This window comes from Cydia pomonella, chromosome 23 (genome assembly GCF_033807575.1).
Source record: "Cydia pomonella isolate Wapato2018A chromosome 23, ilCydPomo1, whole genome shotgun sequence".
NCBI classification, from domain to species: Eukaryota; Metazoa; Arthropoda; class Insecta; order Lepidoptera; family Tortricidae; genus Cydia; species Cydia pomonella.
This window is the reverse complement of record NC_084725.1, coordinates 5,926,596-5,940,899: the sequence shown is the minus strand read 5'-3', so window position 1 is coordinate 5,940,899 and position 14,304 is coordinate 5,926,596. Positions and strand designations below refer to the sequence as shown.

The 14,304-nt window shown below is 36.0% G+C and overlaps 1 protein-coding gene across 3 annotated transcripts in view; it reads right to left on the bottom strand.

Annotated features, from left to right (window-relative positions):
* The window catches only part of LOC133530663 (endothelin-converting enzyme homolog), an 85,412-nt gene that overhangs the window by 33,418 nt on the left and 37,690 nt on the right, over window positions 1-14,304 (bottom strand). For 2 of the 3 annotated variants that reach the window (XR_009801352.1, XM_061868674.1), the window contains exon 1: window positions 10,525-11,265. The exons of the other annotated variant lie outside the window; for it this stretch is intronic. Coding sequence is in view for 1 of the 2 variants with exons in the window: in XM_061868674.1 (XP_061724658.1) it covers window positions 10,525-10,788 (264 nt within the window). In the remaining variant the exon portion in view is untranslated. Of the gene's footprint in view, window positions 1-10,524; window positions 11,266-14,304 lie in introns of those variants that run through there. 3 annotated transcript variants of the gene reach the window in all.

Sequence of the window (14,304 nt, the reverse complement as noted above, 5' to 3'; positions counted from 1 at the left end):
GAATCTAGATTAACTGCGTCATAGTTTCAGTAGCCTTATTTCATTGTCGCTTGCACCAATCGGTTATAAATAGATCAAAGGCCGCATTCATCATTGTTATCGATACATTGTTAAGTCACACGAACCTAGCCGCCGCCATACAATATAAGCAAAGAGAATTTGAAATAAAGGTGGATTGTCAAAGAAAACTTTGTAGCCACAGTAAATTTACTGCCTTCTTTTGACACATGATTAAAACTTTTAGAAAGTTGTGTTCCTGCCGGTAAGTAAGGTTGCCAGAGCTTAACGAGGAGGGGGGGGGGGGGGGATTTAGGGTCGGCACCGCGCATGTAACTCCTCTTGCAAGCGTACATAGGCTGCGGAAACTGCTTACCATCAGGCGGGCCGTGTGCTTGTTTGCCACCGATGTAGTATATAAAAAAAAACGCCATTTGACTTTGATTCTTATTCTTTCACTGATATGTGATAAATTTGTTAAATATCAAAAAGTGGCGAACTCATTGATACGAACTACGAACCGGGGTTTGAACCTGCGACCTCCGGATTGACAGTCGCACGCTCTTACCGCTAGGCCACCAACGCTTCTTCATAATATTTCTCCAATTAAGCAACGACAAAGATTGTCGTATTTGCCTTAATAGATGTCTTTCCTTTTTTGAACATCTGTGACCAGTGTTGGCCGAACGTTAATTGCAACTGACCATTAACCATTATAAATAGAACCGTAAACAGTAACGGACGGTTACAGTTTACGGTTCATTTTATAATGGTAATGTACATTTAATACGCCCAAGTGTATTGCTATATTTTGATCGATTATGTTTTAACAATTTGATAAGGTTTTGATATTATTTTGTATCGAGTCATATGGCATCTCACGGGTACCAGTACGTGCGAGCGAGATGCCTTATGAGACGACTCCTGATTCATTACATGAGGACGAATCAGCGTTAACGGCTCGCGCGTTAACGGATAACTCCGAGCTGAGTATGGTCGCATTTTTTTCGACTCTCACCATGCTTGTCACATTCTAACAAGTATGTAAGTGCGAAAGTGACAGCCATAGTGACTGGCGATAAAAATGCAACAATGCTGCCACCGGAAGATTATAGGCGTTCCAAAATTGAAACGCTTAAATTGTACTAATTGTACAGTCGCGCCTAGGCTAGTTATAATTATCTGTGCCCGTGCTAATGACGAGATCCCGCACACCGAAAGAGAAAGAGGCAAGCGTATGTTCAACAATTCTAACAAATATTAATGGTATGCATAAAATTATCAACAAAAACAAATTCATTCGTAGGTAATGTTTTAAGGACCCCGAATTTTAGGTGCGGATTTTAGGTAGAGTGTTCTCTACCTACTAGACTATTTATCGAAATTATCGACAATACGATAGTTTCTTTATTTGTGTCTTTCAACTTTTATAACTTGAGAAAATATGACTCATCCCTGTTGTTTTATTTAAATAAATTTACTGCATTGATATGGTAGCAGTCTGATTAACATCGATAATATCGATAAAAAGCGTTGACCTCCCTAAAACCTATCAATAGCCGTACCCAAAATTTCAGGCCCTAGATGTAATAAATATGGAAGAATATCTTATGCTCTTAACTTATCTATTATTATATAATATAATTCTCACGTTGATCCATGCAGCGCCGCATACTAACTTAAGGTCGTAACGTAATATCAAAATAAGATGAAAACCATAATCAAAAAGTTAGATCAGAATCGAGCTCAGTTACGATACGACGCACATCGATTTGCCGGCCAACTGCACTCAAGCTGATTAACTGGAGCCAGATGCAGCCATCTTGTTTTACGAGCTCAATGGCCGATTGATTCCTTCGCTCCTGTTTTCATGGCTTAGCAACATTTCGCCTTAAATAAACCAATACATATTATGTTATATGGACGTAGTTTAGCGAAAACGATCCATCCTCATCCTCAAACATTTGTCATGTTAACAAAAAGTTCAAATTTTATCGACAGATTTTTCTGGAATCGATCCATTTCCCTAAATTACGCTCTAATTTAGTTTAGCATTCCCCGAACGCAGGATGGAATCAACGCTTGTTTTCATGGCAGATTGGTGAAGCAAATTTCAGTTGAAATATTAATCAGAATTTATAACGTTTTTAGTTTTGTACCTACTGATCTTAATTGACAATCTTCCTTGAAGATGGAGCCATCTTGTTTTATGAGCTCGATGGCCGATTGATTCCGCTCCTATTTTCATGACATAGCGAATGTTTCGTCTTAAATAAACCAATACATATGTGATTCTAGTTAGTATTCACCGAACGCCCGTATGGAAATAATTTAACGCTCGTTATCACGGCAGCGTAATCGTTAAAGCAAATTTAAATTGAAATGACAAATTAGTATTTACAACATTTGTATTCAATATTCATCTTAATTTAGCTTTTTGCATTCATCTTAGCTTTTTTTGTTTGTTCTACTAACACTTAGTTTTAAATCTTAAATGTTACTTAAACCATTATGGAAAACTGTTGTCTTTTGAAAAATAAATTGAAATTAATCGACAATCTCTGTTGATATTGCTTTTCCTTTTATTCAGTTGAATGAACCGTGTAATCTTCATAGTAGAGTATTTACGCTAGCACTAATAATCTATACGCATACTAACGTCTTGGATATCTAAGTCTATAATGTTATTAATTGTATTCTTGGTACTCTACCACATAATTGGCATAAATGATTGGCGACGTTGAAAATAAATAATATTAAATATTTGTTATAGGATGAATATGTGTTCGGAGGCCAAGATTCTTTTTGGATCGCTGAGCCAAAGCAGTTAGTTAGTTGTTATAGGATGATATTACACAGATCAACCTAGTAATAGTCGTAGTAGTATCTAGTGAAAAAATTAAATGTTTTGAGTACCCGGTACGGCTTCATAGTACCTACGTGGGCTACGTTTTAGGAACTTTGCTTTAAATAAAATTTGTGACCGCGGCCGGCAAAACGTCCCACTCACTCGCCATAAGGACTTTGACAGGTTATTCGTATAAAGATACAAGCAAACCTCTTCCTTATGGCAAGCGAAAAAGTGAGAAGTTTTGCCGGCCGCGGTCACATTTGATGTACTATAATGAAATTTAACGAGTAAATGACACGTTTTACGACCCGTAAGTCGTAAACTTTAAACTGTAGGTGCTTCCAGTTTAATATGCGTGAGACGGCAGTACTGAGATACCTACTTATTACACTAAGGAAAAATAATACCTACTAATATCTGGTAGACCAAGCTTTGCTCGGAAAACATATAAAAACTCAAAAAGTGGCTGTGACAGAATAGGACAGACAGACGGACATGACGAATCTATAAGGGTTCCGTTTTTTGCCATTTGGCTACGGAACCCTAAAAATTCACGTTTTGCCAGAGATAAGACCTAGCTAGATCGAAAACCTCCAGATAGCAAATTTCATCGAAATCGTTCGAACCGTTTCCGAGTTCCCTGAAATACATAAATATACACCGTGTTTGTATTGAATTCCCTTAACTTCGGGGTATTGGTAAGTACGCTTAAGGAAACTACATGCCATAGTTCATTTTCCAAAAAAAAATTTTTTATATTTTTTAAAGATTGTTTTTGTTATAAAAAGTAATTAAATGTTGCACATAGCGTTGTTGTTTCACGGGCATTACATCTATCTCAATCAAACAATTGAAAACTGTGACATGTTAATGTCATTTCGAACATCGATCGTCCGAGATAGTACTTACGTTTAGTAGCAAATGTATTAACCCGTACTGAACACTAATTGTGTATATATATAGGTATATATATATACACGATTTGCTCGTTTAAAGGTGTGAGATTCATTATATTTGATACAGGAGCTGAAGGTGAGGTGGATAAAAATGTAAAACACATATTCATACATATAAATACGATTATTTACTGCTCTACGCTACACATTCATGACCAACCGGCGTATTCTTAAATTTATTCGATGGCGTGTCATTTTGTATGAGATTTTTGACTTTCCAAAACGTCCCGCTTGGCGCGCTGTTCAAAAACCCATACAAAATGAGACTTAACGCAAACGCGTACGTCACGTTTTGCTATCGACTAAAATTACACTAGGGGTACAGAACACCAAAACCACTTTCGCAAAACGTTTCCCTAGTCACCTCCATCCATACATATACAATGCGGTTACAAAATATTATGACATCAAGAGTGCATCCCTGCCTGAAGCCAAGAGGAAACTTTTCAACTGGTTGAATAGGCTGAACTACCATGAAACTGAGCAAATTATGAAACGGGTTGTCTAAATCCTACTCCCTACCCAACACAGGTCTACCCAACTTAAGGTCGCTCTGACTCACAAAATCATTACATCATATTCACTCACACACACACACACACACGTACACACACACACACACACACACATCATGATTTTTATTTCTGATATGGTTAATTTTTACTCAAAATTGTAAATGTAATATAGGTAGTATTAGTTAGTTTTCTCTTTGCATGTATTTAATTCAGCACACGTTTTTCATCAATTATCCAAGATAGGACTGTATTTTAGTTTAGAGGATACCCCAAAAATGTATGTAGTAATTCTGTAAAGCGGTCACCACGATACAGGCCTAGCCTAGTGTGGGACCACTGAGCTAGTTATGTAATTTTATCTTCTTTCTTTTAATAAACGATTTTATTTTTTTTATTTTTTTTATTTACCTGAAAATGTAAAAAAAAAACAATGTTTACATTTATTTAACTACCTTAAAAAATACACTACAGAAACATCACATGTCATACGCATGTTTTATTTTTACTTATCAAGAGATTTATTTCTCGCGTTCTCGAGGCATTGACTATTTTCCCGTCTCAACGGAGGACGAATTTCTCGAGAATTCTCGAGCAGAAACCCTAAATACAATGTATCTGAATTATAGTTCCATTAAAGACGAGATTGCACTTAAGAGTTAGTGAAACTTGCGAAGTGGAATCTTGCGAACGACTGAATCGAATGCAATAAGCGAACTTCCACTGCGAAATAAACTTCTATTTTATTGCAGAAGCAATTTTAAGATAAATTGCTTTTACGGAGATCAGGTTAAGATCTGAAGGCAAAATAAAATGTTTATATTATAAATATTTGCGTGCATTATAATAACAAAATATTTTGTTACTATACACGAAAAAATAGGACATCCGAAATCCGAACTATGTTGTTCCCTGTTACAAAATCGGTTTTAAGTGGGAAGAATAGCTTTTCGATTCTAATGATATTTTTAATGGCTCCTCTACACTATGGCCCAGCGTAGGTCAGTCCAAGAGGCGCATTTAGAAGATAGATTTAGACGCATTCATTTTTCTATGAAATTTCTACTTCGGGAGAAAACGGTTTCCACTAAATCTTTAAAAATCACTTTGATTTAATGTCGATCGCTTCAGCTTATTATATTCTAGGTTTATTAAAAAAAATGTATTGCATGTTTAAAAAAAAGAAAACCTATAAACCTAGTTTTTCATTGTGTCAATAACATACTAAAAATAAAAATCATGGAGAATGGAAAATAATAGTGGAAAAAAAAATTCTCTTTTCGTATGGAGGAATACGTGGTATACTTCCCTCTTAATATATTGAGCAATATTTGTATTTTTAGTAGGTACTTAATATATTGAGCAATATTTGTATTTTTATTAGGTACTTAATTTCAATTACCTGCTTTATCAGCTACGTGGCTACGAGTTCGTCGGTCACTGATTACGGCTATTTTTTTTTAGCGTTGGTTATTATAGGTACCTATGTACATTATGACTGAAAACCGAGATGATGGTGCTTTTTAAACAGTGCCGAATTAATATATTAATAAACTATACATTTCACTTAAAAAAAAGTTTATATTTTAACCGTGTTCACCATAACTTACCATAATGTACTTACTTGGTGCTAAGCGAACAAGCTAGGATCTAGATTGTACGCCTAGGTTGTTCGCGCGCAAATGAATAATTTTAAAAAAGTAAATATTATTATATTATAAGCGGTGGTGGCCGAGTGGATATGACGTCCGCCTTTCAATCCGGTCGCGGGTTCAAATCCTGGCTCGTACCAATGAGTTTTTCGGAACTTATGTACGAAATATCATTTGATATTTACCACTAGCTTTTCGGAAGGAAAACATCGTGAGGAGATCTGCATACATCTGCGAAGAAATTCAAAGATGTATGTGAAGTCCCTAATCCGCATTGCGCTAGCGTGGGGACTATAGCCCGAGCCCTCTCGCACATGAGAGGAGGCCTGTGCCCAGCAGTGGGACGTATATACTATATAGGCTGAATTATTATATTATTAAATATTATTTCATTCCTAAGATTACATTTCACATGTAAAATTAAGTAAGTTAAAAAAAAAACATTATAAATTATAACTAATTAGGTAACGTCTGTGTTCTTCGTCTTATCACTAAAAAAAGCGATCTCTTTCAGATCCTAGTCAACTTACCTGTTATAATTTTCCATGAAATTTAATTTCCTACGGTACTGAGAAACCCACTGAACCACAGTTTAACTAAATAATTCCCTCTTGAAGATTAAACTGGGCGGAAAGGAAACCAAGGCCGAAGTTTGTTTGGAATTCGTTACGGGTTAGGGTCACTCCTAAAATAGCTGCCCTGCTTACGAATAAGGGCTTATCGGCCCGATTCGAATTTTAAGATACGCCAAAAATTTCTCCTAAAGATACGATATAGATTGGATGTCAGTGTCAAAAGTTACATTTTTGTTTGAAAAAAATCCATATCGGATGTTTAGCAATAAATCTTAAGGGGCCCACGATTAACAGTCCGCAGGACGGTATCGGCCTATCACTTAGAACGAAAAGTCAACAGGGGGCCTACCGCGAAAATCGAAGTTCGTCAATTGCGGGCATTTTTCTCTGTCACTCTAATTACATCTTAGTGAGAATCTACATCTCTAAGGATAATTTAATATGTTTTTTTATATTTTATCTCTAAAGAATTTTAGTATTTGTTGGTTTTATTATATTATCATAGTTTTTTAGTGTAATTTGACATTTAGAGACAGTATACATCTCTAATAAAGTATTTATTATTTCATCGATTCCATATTTGTAATTGTTTTTTTTGTAATTTTTATTGTTTGTAAAAATGGACATGTAAAAGTGCTCCTGTGGCCTATTTGCTAAATAAATGTTTGATATTTGATAATAAAAGAGAAAATCCCCGCAATTTACGAATTTCTGTTTTCACGGTAGGCCTCCAAGCGTCTAATTAGCGGGCTAATTTAACCAATTGGCTACAACATATATACAAACATTTATAATTATGTCCCGATATAAAGGTCACGCGCTATTGTTTTACTCGCCTGTACACAGCTTGAATACTCGTAGTATAGTGGATCAAGTTCAAGGTCGCAAACCGGTGTATCAATGATTTCTCTAGCGATATCGTATCAAAAATGCCCCAAATAAATGCTCTGCCTTAAACTTGACTGGGAGAGAATGCTTATTGGTTTTTATATGATTTTATTTTTATGTTTTGCCTTTATTACGTGGTAGGTTTTATAGTTAAATTTGTTCAGTATGACATAACTTTATCTACTCCACCGAGTTACCGAGTATGGCTCATCATTGAAAAACACCCTGAATGCCTGAAACGACAGCTTTATTTCCTGAGTACCATAACGTGTTTTATGACGTTTTTACGGAAGATAGGAAACTAAAGTTTTACGAGGTCAACTTAGATTACTGATAGGTAATGGTCGCTAAGGCAGTGTCTTACCTGAGCAAATAACTCGCGAACGCGAAGCGGCGCGGCGCGGGTGAATTCAATCCTTTGATATCTATGGAAGTGTCCTACGTGGGCGATCTCCGAATGCCGTTGGACCGCCGCGCCTCGTCGCATTCGCGAGTCATGACCCACGTAAACCTTTGCGTAAAGGTGAAATGTACTTAGGAACTTAGGTAAAAAATTATATACAAAGTACAAAGCAAAGTATGTTGTATTTATATGATATATATGTAGTTTATAAGTATATTAGTTTGCTTTTATTTTTGATTCATTGACTTTTTTTTTCTCTCTCTCTCTGCACCAATTGTAAGTGTCTCTGTTTGGCCCTATGGTTGACTGGTAGAGAATTCCATTTGGCATTAAGTCCGCCATTTGTACATTATTCTATATATTTTGTGCAATAAAGTTTAAATAAATAAAGCGCCCCAAAGTACTCCATTATGCTTATAATGTACATAATACTTACTAATAGCCCCCGTTTAGCTTAATCTGACAGAATGTTAACTACGAAACCCTATACACCGTGTTTTTATTGAATTCCGTTAACGTCGGGATATCGGTAAGTACGTTTAAGGAAACTAAATGGCATATATATATATATTTTAAAAAATATTTTTTTTTTAACTAAGTATTTTTTATAAAACGTAATTAAATGTTGCATATAGCGTTGCTGTAACACGAACATTACATTGTATGATTTGATATGACATATATATATTTTTTTATCAAATTTCTATAAAGAAAATGATTTCTATAGTAATCTAAATTCTATTTTTTTTTCTTATTTAAATCATGTTAATTATAAGATGTAATGTTATGAAAAGATGTGGCCCGCCGAGTTTCTTGCTGGTCCATATTGGGATACCCTCCTCGAATTGAGGGGGGGATTTAAATCTTCTCGGGTCCAGAGGTGTAGGGTTAGAGCTGCTGCAGCTTTACGACGTTCATAAGCGCATTGTAATATGCCTGCTTGAATAATAACCTATATCTTTACGTGCCTTACGCGATGCCTAGGAAAGTCTCTATCAAAGTGTTTTCAAGTTAGGCGACAAATGAAACTTTAGTGTGTCACATTTCTGCTAAATAAAGTTCGAGATAGCTGGCACGGCCAGTTATATCCAGTTTTACGGTCTAAAGTTTGTTTTTTAGAGTCGGTGAGGAACGTGTGTGTCGTCACGATCTCACGATCTTAAGCATTCAAGTGACGACTGAGACGAAGCAATAATTACCATCCCCAGTAACTGAGGATCGTGACGTAACATCATGCTAAACATCCGTAGACCTGAGGGCTATCCTGAACATCTAAAATAGAATTTTCGTTATCGCCTTTATAGGCAGATGTCGAACGGTAATCGATGTTCGTGGCAGGCCCGCATAATCCTCCATAGGCTCATGCTATTGGCCTATTGCAATTGTAAATGCATAGATGCAATTCAGTCATTTCAATTATGTCCATCCTGCAGAAACTCCGCGTTAGCCAATTATTGTTCCTTCATATCTCATGCTCTGAAAGTCATTGTTTATCTAAGCGGGTTAAAAATTATACGTTCTTTTCATGTTTTAACGATTAGTAATGAAAATTCGGTTCTCAATGGATTTCTTGTATAATATGCATTAGTCTGATATTGTACGGTCACGTCTGAAAATATCGATATAATTAAGGTGAAATAGGCGCGATTATATGTATGCATGTATGTATATTAAGGTAGTGTATAGATATTTTTGGCACTTTTTTCGTATCGTTATTTTCAGACTTGACTGTACTACGCAAATTTTGTATACTTAGCTAACTTTTTAGAATCATCTGTAAGCGTAAGTATACCTACATTTTTTGATCTGTAAGCGTAAGTATACCTACATTTTTTGCCTAATGTTGTAGAAATGTCACAATCATTAGTCGATTACAAGTTCTTCTTTTAAGGCCCAGTAAGTTCGTGTTCTCTCACTCTCACTGTAAGTGAGAGCGAGATGGATGTGCGTGCCCGGGAGTGCGGATATCATGTTTTTGAATTTAAAAAAAAGTAATCGATAAGTTTCCTCAAACATGATTTTTTTCCGCAATTTAGAAGCAATTTTTACATTTTTAGCTTTCGTGTAAAATTTGTTACAAATTTTTAAAAGTGCATTTAGTCCTATGATCGTGATTTATTCTATCGAGGGAAAGTCAAAAAACTTAGGATTCGAATCGATAGAGTCCCACGAGAAGGCTTAAGGCCTCTCAAGATTGCTTATAGATTTTTTGGCAGTCGTATAATATTGTGATTAGGGATGAAAATTCCGGAAAAAACAAATGTTTGTTTCGGGAATATTACTAAATTTCGGTTTTTTCGGTTTTTTTTCTGTTTTATTCAGAAAAAATAAGTACGTCATACACAATGCCACTGATGAGTGATGACAGTTTCAAAGTTAAAAAAATGCCAGAAACTTACACATAGACGTGCAACCTTAACCTTCCTGTTTAAATTCCTAATTAAGTACCTACATATTCAAAAATACAGTTTGTTTTCGGCTTTATTCGTTTTTTCGGAAGTATTTTGTAATCGAAATTTGCGTTGTTTTTTCGAAAGAAACTTGAAAAAAAACGAGCCGTTTGGAAATTTACGGAACCCGAAAGCGCTACGACTTTTTAAAAACTCTGCTTTCTGAAGCTACTGCACCTTAAGCTGTTTGGGAACTGCTTAAGATGCTACGATTATTATAAGATAATCTTAAGAATTTACCTTTCCAAACCTCTCATTCGTCTCCGGCTTCGGCGCTGTATCGAACAGATTCAGTCGCGAGTTCTGAAAGAAGTCCGCACTGGAGTTTGTTCTCGAGAACAGCTCCGAAGTTGAACTCTCCCTGGTGAGTGAGGGTCTAGGTTTGACGAAGGGGTTGTTCCGCGCCCTGGCCTGCTGCTTGATCCAGTTGAACTTGTTGTTAGTCGTGCTGGGGGAGTCGGGGGAGTCCGTGGTGTCGGAGGAACTTTCTTGGACGTCTGTCATGGTGGTTCGTACACTTTCACTGGATTAGGTAGTTTATCTTCTTATACACCGGTTTCTTTAGAGTTTTTTTTTGGTCCGGGTTGGTAACAAAGTTTAATTTACGAAGTCTGATCCATTGCATTTCACCATGGTTTTTCGAAAGTTATTTTTGCAATTTGTATATGTTGTGACACATTGAACAATTAATTAAGTACATTTTTAATTAATTTATCACTAATTTTTTTATGTTATTTTTCATACGTCATTTATTTAAATCCACTTATTTTTTTGCTAAACTCCACAAACTTATAAATAACACATTGTTCTTTTTTAGCAGAAAACCGGCTATAGTCTATCTTAATCCGATATCACTGTAAACAACACCAACATTTAACTATAAGTCAGCAAGGTCATTTATTGACGTACATACAAAAACACACGTATATGTATATTTAAATGTATGTTAATGTATTTGGAACGCGCGCGCACCGCGCCGGGCAGAGACGTACTGCGCGAGCGATCCACGCAGCTCAAAGATATAGTATGGACGTTTGCCATTCGTATTTCTTTTGATTTACTAGATAACGAATGTAAACAAATAGTAAATAATTAATATGGCAGTTTGCTGGAAGTTGCGAAAATGTGAACACATTAAACTTTATTATTTATTTATATATAAGTACATGTTATTTAAATCATCACAGATTCTTAATGATGTTAATGTCGCGTTGGATAAAAATGTGTAATCGGTCAGTCGGTCAAAATGCAGTTCCGCTGTAGTGTTTAAAGCATATTGTAACGCTAATAATAACTATTTTCCCGATACCTAGGATTGTTTTGTTGATTCCACATACATGTAAGTTCTTAAAATAACAACAAAAAGGAAATAGTTATTTGTGCAACAAGAGAGGAAAGTTGGTTTTTCTTGCGAGTGTTGATTTTGAGTCCAGAGTTAGCTAAAAATTCTAAAGAATCTTGAACGTAGCGAGGGACTCATAAACACGAGATGTAAAATAACCTTGCTCTCATGTGACACATACAACTTTTCACCTCAGTATTGAGAACATATTAAAGGTAAAAAAATTCAACATCAAGTAAAGTTAACCACATTTATTTACATTCATGAATGAAAGGCATCATCATTATGACGAAAGCTTATCTCGCTCCCTGGAGTGAGGAAAGATGCACTTTCGCCACTCCTCGAAGTGACGAAAGTAGGCTCGTTCGAGCTGCTGAGGTGAAAAAAATATAGATTATATTGTTTTGTATAACTAAGATCAGTAATAATTTCGATCTATGATTTTCTGGTAAATCTTTATCGCATCAGCATTTCAAATTTACCTATCTATTTTTTCTTTTGAATAGAGAACAAAAAAAAATACTATGGAGACAAGACATGACAAGGAATTTAATTTCAGTACCTACCTAATTACAGTGACAATAGTATGAGGTCCCTAGTGACAGTCATATTGATTGTCACTGTGACAATGTACGAAATGGTACGTAGTTTATGGAGGGCCAGTTGATATAAAACCAGATATGGCTCTGTGAGCTGCAGGTGTAGAACTCGCTAACATTCGTTGCTCCGCCATTTTGAAAAAATCGAAAAACTGAATCGGCAGAAAGTTCTACATAATTATTGAACTTGCTGCCTGAGAATCTTCGCAAAGCACAAACACTTCACTCGCGCTTCACGTTCATTCGGTCAATTAATTATTATTCTTTACTACTTTGTTTACTTATTGACATAACGATAGCGTGCGTCATTAATTGCAGTTCGCATATTGTTTCATTCATTTTTCACGCCCAGGTATGTATGATAGTGTAAACAATGAGCCAGCTGTAAATGTTACGGTTTTAGAATTCCATGTTAATTACTTAATTGAGTTTAATATGAAGCCTTTTCATGAATATAATCAATTTTACATGCCGCGCTACTCCAAGTGGGCCTTCTTTGTCTAACTGGCTAAAACATACCAAACGATGTTTATGAAACAAGCATAACAAACAGTACGGAGCCTGTGGCTAATATTCTATTTATTTTACTGTTTTTTCATTTCTACTTAATTACATCGTCAAATATTGACGATTGTTTTGACTACGTCCACAAGAGAGGTATGGGCATTGTGAATGTCATCTCGCTCTGTGTGGTAGGGCACAGCGGATGTCATTCCAGATCTAGAGCAGAGCCCAACTGGGGAAGTACCTCCACCTTACAGAAAATCGCAGCCAAATAACACTAGACCCTACTCATAGTGTTGTGTTCCTGCCGGTGAGTAAGGTTGCCAGAGCTCAACGAGGGTGGGAGGGGGTTAGGGTCGGCAACGCGCATGTAACTCCTCTGGAGTTGCAGGCGTACATAGGCTACGGATACTGCTTACCATCAGGCAGGCCGTATGCTTGTTTGCCACCGACGTAGTATAAAAAAAACTAAATAAATGGGGTATTCAAACAACCCGTGTATAATATATAATCATTTATCCATATCCGTCTTTTTGATATTTGTGTTTATTAAAAAGAGACGAGTGTTAGAGTCTGTGCGGAAAGAGAAGAGTCGTGGAATGTATGGGGCCCAAGGACAAAGGTTTGCTAAGTTTAATGAAAAAGTGGGTTAATGACTATTAAAAATTAAAACTACCTATATATTTAATTTTGATAGGTCCAGGTAAACTGCACAGCACCAGGATCGGTGACAAGAGTTAAAAAAAAAGTGATAAGCAGTCGTGTTGGAGGCCAAGACACACTTTGCGTCGCTGCGCCAGAGGAGTAAATAAGTAGGTATGCCTACTTTAATGGTATATCATTATGTAAAATCTTTTGTTTACGTAACTAAATTGTAACTGCTATCGGTTTTTAAGAGTAGGTACAATAGAACATTGTGCGAATGCCAATATTTTATTTTGTATGAGACGTACGTCAACGTACTTTGCCAAATTTTAGGGTTCCGTACTACAAGAGGAAAAAAGCGGCCAAGTGCGAGTCGGACTCGCCCATGAAGGGTTCCGTACCATTTATGACGTATTAAAAAAAACTACTTACTAGATCTCGTTCAAACCAATTTTCAGTGGAAGTTTGCATGGTAATGTATATCATATATTTTTTTTAGATTTTTCATTCTGTTATTTTAGAAGTTACGGGGGGGGGGGGGACACATTTTACCACTTTGGAAGTGTCTCTCGCGCAAACTATTCAGTTTAGAAAAAAATGATATTAGAAACCTCAATATCATTTTTAAAGACCTATACATAGATACCCCACACGTATGGATTTGATGATTTTTTTTTTGAGTTTTAGTTTTAAGTATGGGGAACCCCCAAAATTTATTGTTTTTTTTTTCTATTTTTGTGTGAAAATCTTAATGCGGTTAATAGAATACATCGACTTACCAAGTTTGAACAGTATAGTTCTTATAGTTTAGGAAAAAAGTGGCTGTGACATAAACGGACAGATAGACGGACATGACGAATCTATAAGGGTTCCGTTTTTTGCCATTTGGCTACGGGACCCTAAAAATAGCTTTGCCATCCTAACGAAATA